The sequence below is a fragment of the Diabrotica virgifera genome, chromosome 6, assembly GCF_917563875.1.
Source record: "Diabrotica virgifera virgifera chromosome 6, PGI_DIABVI_V3a".
NCBI classification, from domain to species: Eukaryota; Metazoa; Arthropoda; class Insecta; order Coleoptera; family Chrysomelidae; genus Diabrotica; species Diabrotica virgifera.
Window position 1 is genome coordinate 32,835,249 of NC_065448.1, and position 13,061 is coordinate 32,848,309.

Below are 13,061 nucleotides of genomic sequence, written 5' to 3' on the forward strand. Positions count from 1 at the left end.
TTAAAAAAATTGGAATCTACAAACGGAATTTTTACTCACGAATCATAAGCCTTACAAAAATTCTGAGCAAACGCGTAGAACGAGCGACAAATTTCATGGAAGTACAATGCTGCAGTTTAACTTTTGGACTTGAAATCGAACAAAATATGAATTCTTTAATTTTATGAAATTTTTAAGTGTCAGTGTTAGTTGCCATACTCCTCCGAAAGTGATCAATAATGTGAGATCCGCAAAAAGCAGATCAAGCTACCGACCAAATGCTGTTTTATAGTGTTACAACACACACGATTCGAGTCATTTCAATCATTTATCACCTTGCATGGCAGATGGAAAATGTACCAAAAGGTTTCATAATACATTTACCTACTAAAGATATGATCACAAAAATATCGACGAGTATCCAATCACGTATTAAAAATATCAATAAGACAGATATTGACATTGACAATCGTTGGTTGGGACGGTACTTAAAATGATTAGAAAATTTTACCTATCCCCACTGTTCTTTGTAACTTCAAAGGGCTGTTATGTCATAAGGCTGTTGTCGTCATATACAAAATATGTCATACAATTAAAAAAAATTACAGTTTTTCTTTACATTAAAAGAGATCTATTGTATAGTTGTTTATCTAGTCAATTAAATTTTATCAAAAATATTACCTATAATGTTGCAGATATTTTTGCTTTTTGCCTTGTTTTTACATACTCATTCCAAACGTAAGTAATAAAATGCATATTATCATATAGTTCATTTCTATTTTAAATTAATTTGTTAACTTATATTTTTACTCTATCAGTATTAATCTGTATGGTTTTGTGTCTAACCTTTCCACGCTATATATATGTATAATAGCATTAAAGGCCTTAGAGGCTCATGGCTTGAAAAGTTTGATCGTTCTTCATTTTCACTTTTCTTTAGGTAACACATTTTTTTCATATCTTTTTCGACCTCTTGCTTCCATTTATTTTTCGATCTTCCTTTTCTCTTTTTTGAGGTTATGGTGTAGTTTAGTACCCTTTTGGAGTCCTCGCGTTTGGCATCCTTTCTATTTCACCTCTCCATCTAAGTCTCTGTGTCTTCTCCTATTATATTAGGTTGATTGTATAATTCCTTTAACTCATGATTTGATCTTCTTAACCACAAACCGTCCCTTATTATTCCTCCATATATCTTCCTTAGGATTATTCTTTCCCAAATCTCCAATAAACTTTGTTCGTTTTTGTCATTGTCCATGTCTCACTGCAGTATGTTACTATTGGTTGTATAGTTCTTTTGTATAACTGTATTTTTGCCTTTCTTGATAAAAACTTGCTTTTTAACATTCCATTAAGCGCATGTACACTTCTGTTGCCAGCCATTATTCTAGCTTGTATTTCTTCTTTAATGTTCGGTTTACGTGATATTACTACTCCTAGGTATGTAAGTCTTTCTGCCATTTCGAATTCGTAAGATGTTCCTTCTTCTACTTCTACTTTAAGCTTTTGTCCATTCCTGAACTGACCATCTGTCCATTTTTGTTTTAGTTTCATTTATGTGCAGTCCCATTTTCTTCGCTGCTTTTACTATTCTCTGTACTATTTCCTGTAGCTCGTTTGTTCCTCTTGCAAGCAACACTACATCATCCGCAAATGCCAAAACTTGGTGTCTTTTTTGATATAGGAGTCCTTCTCTATTGATAATCGCTTCTCGCATTATTTTTTCTAGGCATAAGTTAAAGAGTAATGATGACAAAGGATCGCCCTGCCTTACTCCTTCGTTTACTATAAATGTGTCCGATGATTGATTGTTTATTTTGACTCTATTTTCTGTATTCTCTAAAGTAAGATGTATCATGTTGCGTAACTTTCTGCTAACTCCCAATTCCTCAAGCGCCTCTTTTAAATTCTTCCTCTTTATTCTATCGTATGCTTGCTAGAAGTCGATGGATAGCGCTATCGTTGGTAAGCTGTGTTCTGCTTGTAATTCTCTGATTACGAATATTTGGTCCGTTGTGCTCCTTTCTCGTCTAAATCCGAAATGATATTCACCTATTATTTCAGCTTCTTTTTCAAGTTTATCTTTTATGGATTTTGTTATGATTTTATTTATGGTATTTAGTAGTGCTTCTTCTTCTTGTGCCACTCCTTTCGGAGATTGGAAATTATCAAGACTACCCTAACTTTGTTTACAGCTGACTTAAAAAGTTCATTAGTGGTGCAGCCAAACCACTCTCTCAAATTCCGCATCCATGACAGTAGTGCTACTCCTCTGTAATTACTGCCTTCTGTTTTGTTGCCTTTTTTGTGTAATGGGCAAATAATTGCTTCCCTCCAATCTGCAATTTGTTCTTTTATCCATATCTGACTTATTATCTGGTATATCCAATCATGTAGCCATTTTCCTCCATATTTCATCATCTCTGTTGGTATATTATCACTTCCAGGGCATTTGTTATTTTTCAAATTTTTGTATGATTTCCTCGATTGGTTCCTTGCTGGGTGAATTATCTTCTATATCGTCTAAGTGTTCATTTCCTGCTTCTGCTTCCATGTATTCTCTTTAGTTTGACTTATTCTTGCCATTTAGTAACTCGTCAAAATACTCTTTCCATCTCTCTTCTGCTTCACCGCTTATATTATCCCCAGCTTTGTTTTTAACGAATATGGGTTTTTCCCTTGAAATGAACCTTTCCACACTACGACTTGAAAAATATTTTGTATGTACCTACTCTACCCTCTGTAATGAAACTGCAAAACCTTTATAAACTACGTTTTAATATACAAGAAATTAGCATGAGGTAATTAATGAAATTACAGTAATATGACATATGCATATGACAGTAACTTAGATGAGAAATAACAAACACAGTTCACAGACTATACTACATTCACCTCAGCTTTATTTTTGAACAAAGTCTTTAAGATAAGCAGGAGCGTTTCTCTCCCTGGTACCTCTTCTAATAAGAATGTCTTTATTTTCTTCCCTTAAATCACTTTCAATATTACCTTGATCTTCCAGAACGTTAACAGGAAAAATACTTGGATTTTCCTCACATGTATTACTCAATCTAAGGCTTGGTGGATCTTTGATAAACTGTTCATTACAAACCGCAGATTCCGATCCAGTAACATTATCACAATCCAGTAGAGATGCATCTCCTCGTGGTGAAGGTTGTTTTAAGGCTACTGTTGCTTCTTTGCCATCTTCACGTCTAACAACAGCATAGTTTGGAACACAGTTCACAGACTACACTACACCCTTCACCTCTATTATCTGTCCACAAAAGTTAGGTTTCTAACAGTGCCTATGGGGCCGTTCAAGTATTACGTAACGCAGGTTGGGGGGAGAGGGGCTCAAAAATCTTCAAAAATTGCGTTACGTAATACTTAACGCCCCATTACGGTGCGTTACTAGATAGGGAGGAGGGGGGGTTACTTCTGATAGTTAATATTTTAATATTAATTCCGCTTTATTTCCTATCTTTCTAGCTACTTCCACGTTTGACATTCTTTGAATCCATGATATTAATAGGATTCTTTGTTAACACTAAAACACAAAGGCAGCCAACTTATTTCTATACACTTGCTTTAATGTTCACGCTTCCAAACCATAGAGAGGAGTAGAGAACATGTACCGCCAAAGCATTCTTAGGCGTAGTTCCAACGTGAAATTCCAACAACAAAGAAACTTCTTAAGTTTAATGAATGATGCACATGCTATTTTCATATTTTCTTATTGTCTTTCGTTTGGTCTACATTTTATGTTATCCATGTTCCTAAGTATTTGTAGGTGTCCATGCTCTCAATTCCAGTATCTTCAATAATCAATTGGATGTTCGCACCTGCTGATAAAGTCATCCTCATGCATTTAGTTTTCTTCAAATTCATCTTCAGCCCATATTCAAAAGAGCATTCCATAAGCGTTGTGTTACGTTCTGTAAATCATTGTTGTTGTCCGACATCATCACTGTATCATCTGTAAAACGTATATATGTTACAGTTCAAGTTGATTCTCAGTTAGAGTTGACTTTTCCTTGTTCGAGTCAACTCCAACTGAAACGAGCAGTAAAAGTTGATTTGAAAAATTTAAATCAACTTTTATTAGTTGAAGTTGACTCTTCCTAACTCTTGTTAGTAAAAGTAGATTATACACTTTATACGAGTATAATCTCACGTGCATTTTTGATGAGTGTGCGTCTCTTTGTTTTGACCGTTTCACCCACTTATTAGTCCAGACTGTAACGTCGCTCCAGTTAGGTAAATTATTCTGATTCGATTTTTTTGCACAAACTTACTCAAGCAAATACATCCTTATAACAAATACACAGTGTCAGGCGGTACTGCGGTCGAAAAATTGTTTAACCAATTTTTGTTAACCAAATTCACAAAAATAATTCTTATCTACTCTACTTCATATTATGTATAAGTTTTTATTGTGTGAAAATTGTAAATATAGATAGCAGTACATGAAGGGTTTAAAGTGTGCCTGAAGTAATAATGTATTTTAAATGGGATTTACTTTTTCGCACTGCTTTTTAGCACACTTTCATATAATCAAATATCCTTAACTTTCGCCTTGTCATGGTCATGGTGATGACATGTGAGCAATAAATTACAAAAAAAGTTTTTGACAGTTTTGTGGTTTGACAGAAGTTTGAATTTTTAAATGTCAAAGTTCTAAAAAATTGTAAAATAGGAATGTATTCCAGTGACGAAAAGTTGCAGTTTTTTTATTTGTTTTTTGGTAGATAAAATATTGTATGAAACTGTGCGTGAAGTACTTTTTGCGCACTTAGGCGATGTATAGCACTCGGCCCGCTCGTGCTCTAAACATCGCGTGCGTGCGGAAAAAGCATACTTCACGAACTGTTTTATAAATAACTAAGTATTTCACTCCGGACAAATTTTTTTAGATTATTTTGGTCATTCGGAGCAAAAAAGGTCTCTTGTGATTTTTCTCTAAAATTGATAGTTTATTTACGAGTTATACGCGATTTAAAATTTGAAAAATGCGAAATGACCATTTTTAAGGCTTAATAACTCGATTAAAAACTATTATTTTGAAAGTCAGAAAGTCACCTAATCAAAGTTTAAAGCCCCCGCTACAAAATCCTGAAGAAATTTGTGTCATTATTTTATTGTATGTATTACACCGTTCTTAGGCGTCAACGCCCTTCATAGGGATCTATGGGGAGTATCACCGAGCCGCAAGTCCGTATCCCTTGCCGTACTGCTCCCTCATAGGTCGATCAGATGCCCGCATATTCCAGTCTAAGCGCCAGATACATATTTAGAATTTTATACTGGCGCGTTAGCCTTTTTGTTTTTCCGATGGCCTGGACTGGGCTTGAACTCACATATCTCAAGGCGAAGTGAAGTGTGGGTCAGCCGCTAGTCGCACTGAGCTATCCGATCGACGTCATTATTTTATTACTAAGCTGTTATATTTAATTATCAACAATGAGCGCTATGCGAGTAAGATCCTCCATTCCGACCGTCCAATGGTGCATCTCAGTCGCACTCACATTGACAGCCACCTAAATACGCTCCTAGCGCTCATTGTTAAAAATTAAAAATAACAGCTTAGTAATACAATAATGACAAATATTTCTTCAGTACTTTGTAGGGGGATCGTTAAAATTTGATTTGGTGACATTCTGACTTTCATAATAATAATTTTTAACTGAGTTATTAAGCCTTGAAAATGGTCATTTTCGCATTTTTCAAATTTTAAATCGCGTATAACTTGAGAACAATAAATTTTACAGAAAAATCACAAATGTCCTTTTTTGCTCCGAATGACCCAAATTAATGAGGAAAAAAAAATGTCCGAAGTGAATTCTTTTTGTGAATTTGTTTTAAAAAAATTGTTTAAACAATTTTTCGATTACGGTACCACCTGACACCCTGTGGATTCGTTATAAGGACCTCTTTTTGAGTAAATTTGTGCAAAAAAATCGAACTGGAATAATTTACGTAACGGGGGCGACGATACAGCCTGGACTATAAATATCACGATTTGAACATAATATACAGTAATAACATTTAATTTCTAGAATCGGCTGTTTGTGTGAATCAACTTTTACTAAATGGCATTGGGAAGAGTATACTTTAACTAGTTGGAGTCTACTTTAACCAGTAAATGTTGAATAAAAATCTTCATTTTATATTTATAATCAACTTTTACTAAAACCAGCCGTTTGAGTCGACTCTAACTAGGAAAAGTCAACTCCAACTGGATAATCAACTTGAACTGTAACATATATACTAAGGATTTCCACAGTTTTCACTGTATTCCTTCACTCAAGCGTTCTCTCCAGCTCTTTCTGTCTTGCCATTCCCCTTCCTGTAGATTTCTTCTCTCCATTGCTTCCTCTACTTCATCTCTGAAGGATCTTCGGGGTCTGCCTCTCTTCCTTTTCCCTATTGGGCTCCACTCTATTATTCGGTTTATCCACCGATTTTAGTCTGCTCTTCTGACATGTCCGTACCAGGTTAATCTCTTCTGTTCGATGTAGTCTATTATGTCTGAGTTCACTCCCATTCTTCTCTTTAAAACTGTCTGTGAGTAAAAACTGTCTCTTAAAACTGTATGTAAAACGTAAGTTATTAAGAATTTCTCTATTGATACATATATTCGCGGTGTGCAAGTACTTGGAGGGTATACGAGAAACGATCGTGCGCGAATTTTTCAACTTTCTTAAATAATTCATAATACTCGTAGTTGCGTTCGCGGGTACAGTGGACATATTGTCATCGACAATTTCTAACCTCACTTAATATAAATAATACCGTTAATTTATACTAGGTAAATATCTTCTTCTTCTTCTTCTTATAATAGGCTTCTTGGCCTGTTCTTTACCGATTTTGAGCTTGTTTTCGTAGCTGTGATGTTGACTGCCAGCTATCTCGCCACCTTTTAAAGGGCCTTCCTATTGGTCTCTTGCCTGTTACCTTCGAATCCCTGGCTATACGGGCTATTCTCTCGCAGTCCATTCTCGTCACATGCTGATTCCACTCTCGTCGTCTCTGTCTTCCCCACCGTACTATATCTTGTATGTTACGGTAAATATACATAGTCGCCCACAGGCACCCGCAAACGCACTTATTGTCAATTGAAATAGTCAAATTGACGTGTATTTCATACCTACTGTTATTGAAGAAGAAAAAGTATACGTTGCTCACAATATTGATATGACATGCAATTATTATATAAAAGTATATTTAACTAATTGTATTTTGCTTGCAGTACTGCATTTTAATAATTAATCTTATTTACTACATACAATTGTTTACCTTTTAATAACATAACCCAAATCTTATTTTTCTTCTTATATTTTTTTGGGCTATGGCCTTGACAATTTTCCGGTAATATAATTGGCCAATATAATTAAAAGTGCGAAAAATGTTGCTGAGCTATGAAACCAGATGTCGCTTTTCCGAACTTGCACGGTCCCAATACCCCATATTGAATCTGAAAGACTTTCTTTTCTATTCCATACTCATATGTTTCTTCCAGAGCTTACCTTAGACTTTTCTTTGCGAGACTTACATTCGTATTTGCTTTCATAATATTCTGATAGTCCATCGTAAAGGATGTAGGCCAATATTTTGTAGTTACCTTTAGGAGGGTCATTACTCTGTAGTTATCACAAACTGTTTTCTCTGCTTTTTTGTGAATAGATACAATTCTAATACCCACGTTCCAGTCTTCTGGTAGTTTTACCTGCTTCCAAATCAATCCTACTAGCGTACTTATACTAACTACAAGCCAGATTTCAAAAGATTTAATTTTTGTATTTCTTTGTTGACTTCTTCCTTTATTGGGATGTTATCTTTCTCTCTTTCGTCGTACATAACTTTGATCTAGATTTCTGCTACTTGCAACCTCACCTCACTTCTTATTTAGTCTACCCTCAAAATTCTCGGCCCACCTTTCTAGTATCTGGTCCTGATCACCAATAATTTCACCTGTTCTGTTTCTAACCGTTGATAGAATTCTTTTTATTTAAAAAACTCATACAGAAGTAAAAACTTCAAATTGTATTTTGGTATAAAATCGTTTATTAAAAAACTATCTAAAAAGTCATCCAAATGGATTGCAAAACGTTTTCGTTCTAAAGTTCAATGGGCACAGACCAATTAAGTTGGTCTTAGTTGGTTAGTTGGTCTGTGCCCATTGAACTGGCAAGTACCTAGCATTTTCGAGCAGGGAACCATGTTGCCCTTTGAGCATGTATTCTATTATATCTAACAACATCGACTTGTAGTCACCATACAGGGTGAGTCATGAGGAGCTGTACATACTCTCACCTCGTATAGAGGCTCCTATGGGGAATAACAAATGACCATTAAAAAGTGTCTGCTCCCCTTGTTTAATAATATACAGGGCGAGTTTCGCATTTTGACAGAAATTTTTATTCGTCATAATTTTTGAACCGCCATATCGATGTGTCTCTTATTTTGGTCAATCGTTACACTATTACCACCTAATCAACTGATTTATTTAAACTAGAAGAAAATCAGGTCCGGCTTTAAAAAATTAGTTTGTTTGGGTCTTAGAAAAAATTTCACCCTGTATATGCTTTTTGAAAACTCTAATATGAATTCTACAAATTAGACAAATAGGTAATTAAAATGGCATATTTATTTTTTTCCCACACGATTACTTAAGTTTTTATAGAAAAATCAAGTTTGACTCTGAATTAAAAGTTTGGTAAAGTGAACCATAGATTTAAAAAAATTAACTTTTATTAAAAAAAATATTTAATTTATGTTACCACCCAATCAACTGATTTAAATAAACTAGAAAAAAAATCAGGTCCGGCTTTAAAAAATTAGTTCGCTTGGGTCTTAAAAAAATTTCACCCTGTATACGCTTTTTAAAAACTCTAATATGAATTTTACAAATTAGACAAATAGGCAATTAAAATCGCATATTTATTTTTCCCCACACGGTTACTTAATTTTTTATAAAAAAATTAAATTTGACTAAGAATAATTAAAAGTTTGGTAAAGTGAACAATAGATTTCAAAAAATTAACTTTTATTACAAAAACTAATTTTTTTTGGAACAAAAATATTTGATTTATGTTACCACCCAATCAACTGATTTATTCAAACTAGAAAAAAATCAGGCCTGGATTTAAAAAATTAGTTCGTTTCGGTCTTAGAAAAAATTTCGCCCTGTATATGCTTTTTGAAAACTCTAATATGAATTTTACAAATTAGACAAATAGGCAATTAAAATGGCATATTTATTTTTTCCTCACACGATTACTTAATTTTTTATTAAAAAAATCAAATTTGTCAAATTCGGAATTTTAACCTAAAAATGAAAAAAAAAAATGAAATCATTGTTTAACTCGCTACAACTTGGTTCCATTTTAATTTTTTTTTGAAATTTTTACAGCACATATCTCTTACCGTTGTGAAGACTATGAAAATTGTTGTAGACTTTCAGTCTTCTTCTCGTAAAAGTTTGAATTTTTAAAAATAAAAGGTGCAGATTCGTGAATTGCAAAGTTAAATCACAAAAATTAAGTGAAAATATTTAAAATGTATCTATTTTCAAGTCTTTGTTAAACTATAGTCCAAAGAGAAGTGTTGTGGGGAGTTTTAGATCTAGACGTGTTATAGAAAAAAATGGTGAAACTTTTAATGTTAAGAAAAACGTTGTTTAATTTTTTTTTATTTTTATGGTAAAATTCCGATTTTGACAAATTTGATTTTTTAATAAAAAATTAAGTAATGGTGTGGGGAAAAAAATAAATGTGCCATTTTAATTGCCTACTCATCTAATTTGTAAAATTCATATTAGAGTTTTCAAAAAGCGTATACAGGGTGAAATTTTTTCTAAGACCCAAACGAACTAAATTTTTAAAGCCGGACCTGATTTTTTTCTAGTTTGAATAAACCAGTTGATTGCGTGGTAACATACATTAAATATTTCTTAAAAAAAATTAATTTTTGTAATAAAAGTAATTTTTTTAAATCTATGGTTCACTTTACCATAATTTTAATTCATAGTCAACTTTGATTTTTTTTTATAAAAAATTAAGTAATCGTGTGGGGAAAAAATAAATATGCCATTTTAATTGCCTATTTGTCTAATTTGTAAAATTCATATTAGAGTTTTCAAAAAGCGTATACAGGGTGAAATTTTTTCTAATTTTTCTGATTGAAAAAATTTCACCATCAGCATTCAGCAGAATGCACTGAAGATGTTCTGAAGTAGAGCGAAAACGTTTTGCAATCCATTTGGATGACTTTTTAGATAGATTTTTAATAAACGATTTTATACCTGAATACAATTTGCAGTATTTACTTCTGTATGAGTTTTTTAAACTATGGTATACAGCCAACTATTGGGATTTCCCCATTGATTTTATTTTCTTTTTATTTACTTTTACTATTTACTTCTTGCCTCTTCTTGCATCATTATTCTAAAACCTATTTTAAAATTTAACTAACATTTTAAATACATATATGTTTATCTTTTAGCTACATATTGTCCAATGGGATCCTACTTTGAACATGAGACTGATTGTACGAAGTTTTATCAGTGCGCGCCCTGGGGCGCCCAATTGATGAACTGTTCTTCTGGTACTGTATTTGATCCCGAAATTAATGTTTGCAGCTGGCGTCGACCAGGGTTATGTGGTTGGACGACTACAGAAATCACAACAAATCCAAAGAAGTCTAAAAGTTTTAACAGAGATCTTACTGAAGCACCGGTAATTGAAATTCCAGGAAAAAAACCATATATTTCAACAAATATTTCTGACTCAAATATAAGACTCAAAGATAAGGCTCGTCTTAATAAAGCGGGATCAGTTAATCAATCTACTGATACTGAAGAATCAAAAGCCAGTACTGGAGAACCAGTAGTGAGTACTGAAGAACCAGCAGAGAGATCTTCTTCTTTCAGTACCCTGTCCGATTATCGAAGGTTTGCGATCATATTGGCAATTATAACTTTGTTTACGGCAGCTCTAAACGGATTAGCGGTGGTCTCTTGATACCACTCCCGAAGATTTCGGAGCCAGGATGTGCTTCTTCGGCCTGGGCCTCTTCTTCCGGCGATCTTGCCTTATAGTATGAAGTGTAGAAGGTTATACCTCTGTATATGTCTCATTACATGGCCGAAATATTGTAACTTTCGTATTTTTATGGTTTTTGTTATTTCTGTGCTCTTATTCATTCGATGTAAGGCAGTGTCATTTCTTATTCGATCGTCCCCACTGATCCGTAGTACCCGTCGATAGATCCACAACTCAAAGGCCTCCAATTTTTTCATTAGTGTCTCTGTAAAGGTCCAGCTCTCCATTCCATACAGCAATGTGGAGAATATGTAGCAGAGTATTAATCTGATTTTAAGGTTTAACGTGATATATTTAATAAGAATTTTCTTTAGTTTTTAGAAGGAAGCTTTGGCTTTTTCAATGCGTATTCTAGTTTCTCTATTTATATCCCAGTTATCGTTAAAGTTGACACACAAAATAGGTAATATTGTGGACTATTTCTAACGTTATTCCATACGCTCTGGTGTTCATTAATTGAAACTCCATTTTACTGACAACCATAAGTTTTGTCTTAGAAGTATTAAGTTTTAGCCCATATTCATCACATGATTCGGTCACCCTGTTTATTAGTCGTTGTAAATCTTCTTCATTTGAAGCAATCAATACCATGTCATCTGCGTATCTGAGATTGTTGACATTAATTCCATTGATTTTAATGCCTACATCTTCACCTAAGGCTTTTTTGAAAATGAATCTGGAGTAGATATTAAAAAGTAGAGACGTAAAAAACATCTTCGCCTCACTTCATGTTGTATTTCCACTGCTACCGTCGTGTTCTGACCAAATTGTATGTTTGCACATTGATTCATGCCAATACAAATTTTTGATAATACAATCACCAACGAGTAGTAAAGCACCAGAAGTTTCAACTTATCTGACTGAAGAACCGGTAGCGATTGATTCCGAGAAACCTAAAACTGATGAATCAATAACTTATATTTCAGCACCAGAACCTTCAACAAATATTTTTAAGGAATCTGAAGAGCCTTCATCCAAGTACAGATAATCAATCTACTGACATTGAAGACCAGCAGCCAGTACTGAAGAACCAGTAGTGAGTACTGACGAGCCAGCTGCCAATACTGAAGAACCAGCAGCGAGTCTTGAACAATCATCAACTGATCTGACTGAAGGACCGTTAGTGACTCATTCCGAGAGGCCTGAAACTGATGATCGGTAACTGATACTCTAGCACCAAAGCCTTCAACAAATATTTCTGAAGAATATGAAGAGCCTTCATCCAAGACTCATAATAGTACAAAGAATTCAGATAATCAATCTACTGATACTGAAGAATCATTATTTTTATGTAATATAGTATTAGTGTTGCAGAGAACATTACTTGCAACGCAGTGTTAGCATTTCCCACGATGTTTTGGCTAAATTCTTGGTAAATTTATTGTGTACATCTCCACAAGTCCTTAGTTAGTTCAATATTTTTCTTACAGTTTCATTGTAAATATTTTTGTTTTAATGTTGGAAATTAAAAATATCTGCACCTTAATGTTTTATACATATCACCTACTATTAGCAAAATATGTCCCTTTTCTTCCAGACTCAATATTGCTGCCATTTCTACCATAGTATTGAATAATATTGACAATATATCTAAATTATTAATATGAAAAAGGCATATAAAATTAAATTGTATGTATTTGTATTACCAAATAACAAAATAAAATAATTTAATTAATTTATATTTTGTGAACGATTTCCGGCGTAAAAATCTGAACGTCAAATAAACTTATTTTAAGGGGATCGGTGCAAACTTTCGGCTCCAATGCTCAATGGTATTCATTTTTTTCTAATCCTGAAAAAATTAAAAGTGTTTTTTAAAAATGTAAACGCAGAATGAAATATTATTTACCGAGGGCCGAAAGTCCCAGAATACTTCTATAATGTTTATTTTAATAAGTTTTAGGGGTGAAAAACTAAGAAAAAATTTAGTGTGATTTTTAATTTTAAATATCTCATTCAAAATAAACTTCTTATTTATTC

The 13,061-nt window shown here is 33.5% G+C and overlaps 1 protein-coding gene across 1 annotated transcript; it reads left to right on the forward strand.

Moving 5' to 3' along the window:
* Positions 1-565: 565 nt before the first annotated feature.
* LOC114338774 (uncharacterized) lies at positions 566-12,008 on the forward strand. The gene is made up of 2 exons (XM_028289389.2): positions 566-717; positions 10,483-12,008. Exons 1-2 carry the CDS (start codon positions 666-668, stop codon positions 10,998-11,000), a joined length of 570 nt encoding a protein of 189 aa, XP_028145190.1. The 5' UTR covers positions 566-665; the 3' UTR covers positions 11,001-12,008.
* Positions 12,009-13,061: the final 1,053 nt, after the last annotated feature.

What these genes read in the sequence shown, in the direction of transcription:
- LOC114338774 (XM_028289389.2), top strand. Translation starts at nt 666, where the DNA reads ATGTTGCAGATATTTTTGCTTTTTGCCTTGTTTTTACATACTCATTCC. An exon ending in TTTACATACTCATTCCAAAC is followed by an intron (nt 718 to 10,482) that starts GTAAGTAATAAA and finishes TTTATCTTTTAG; the next exon opens with CTACATATTGTCCAATGGGA.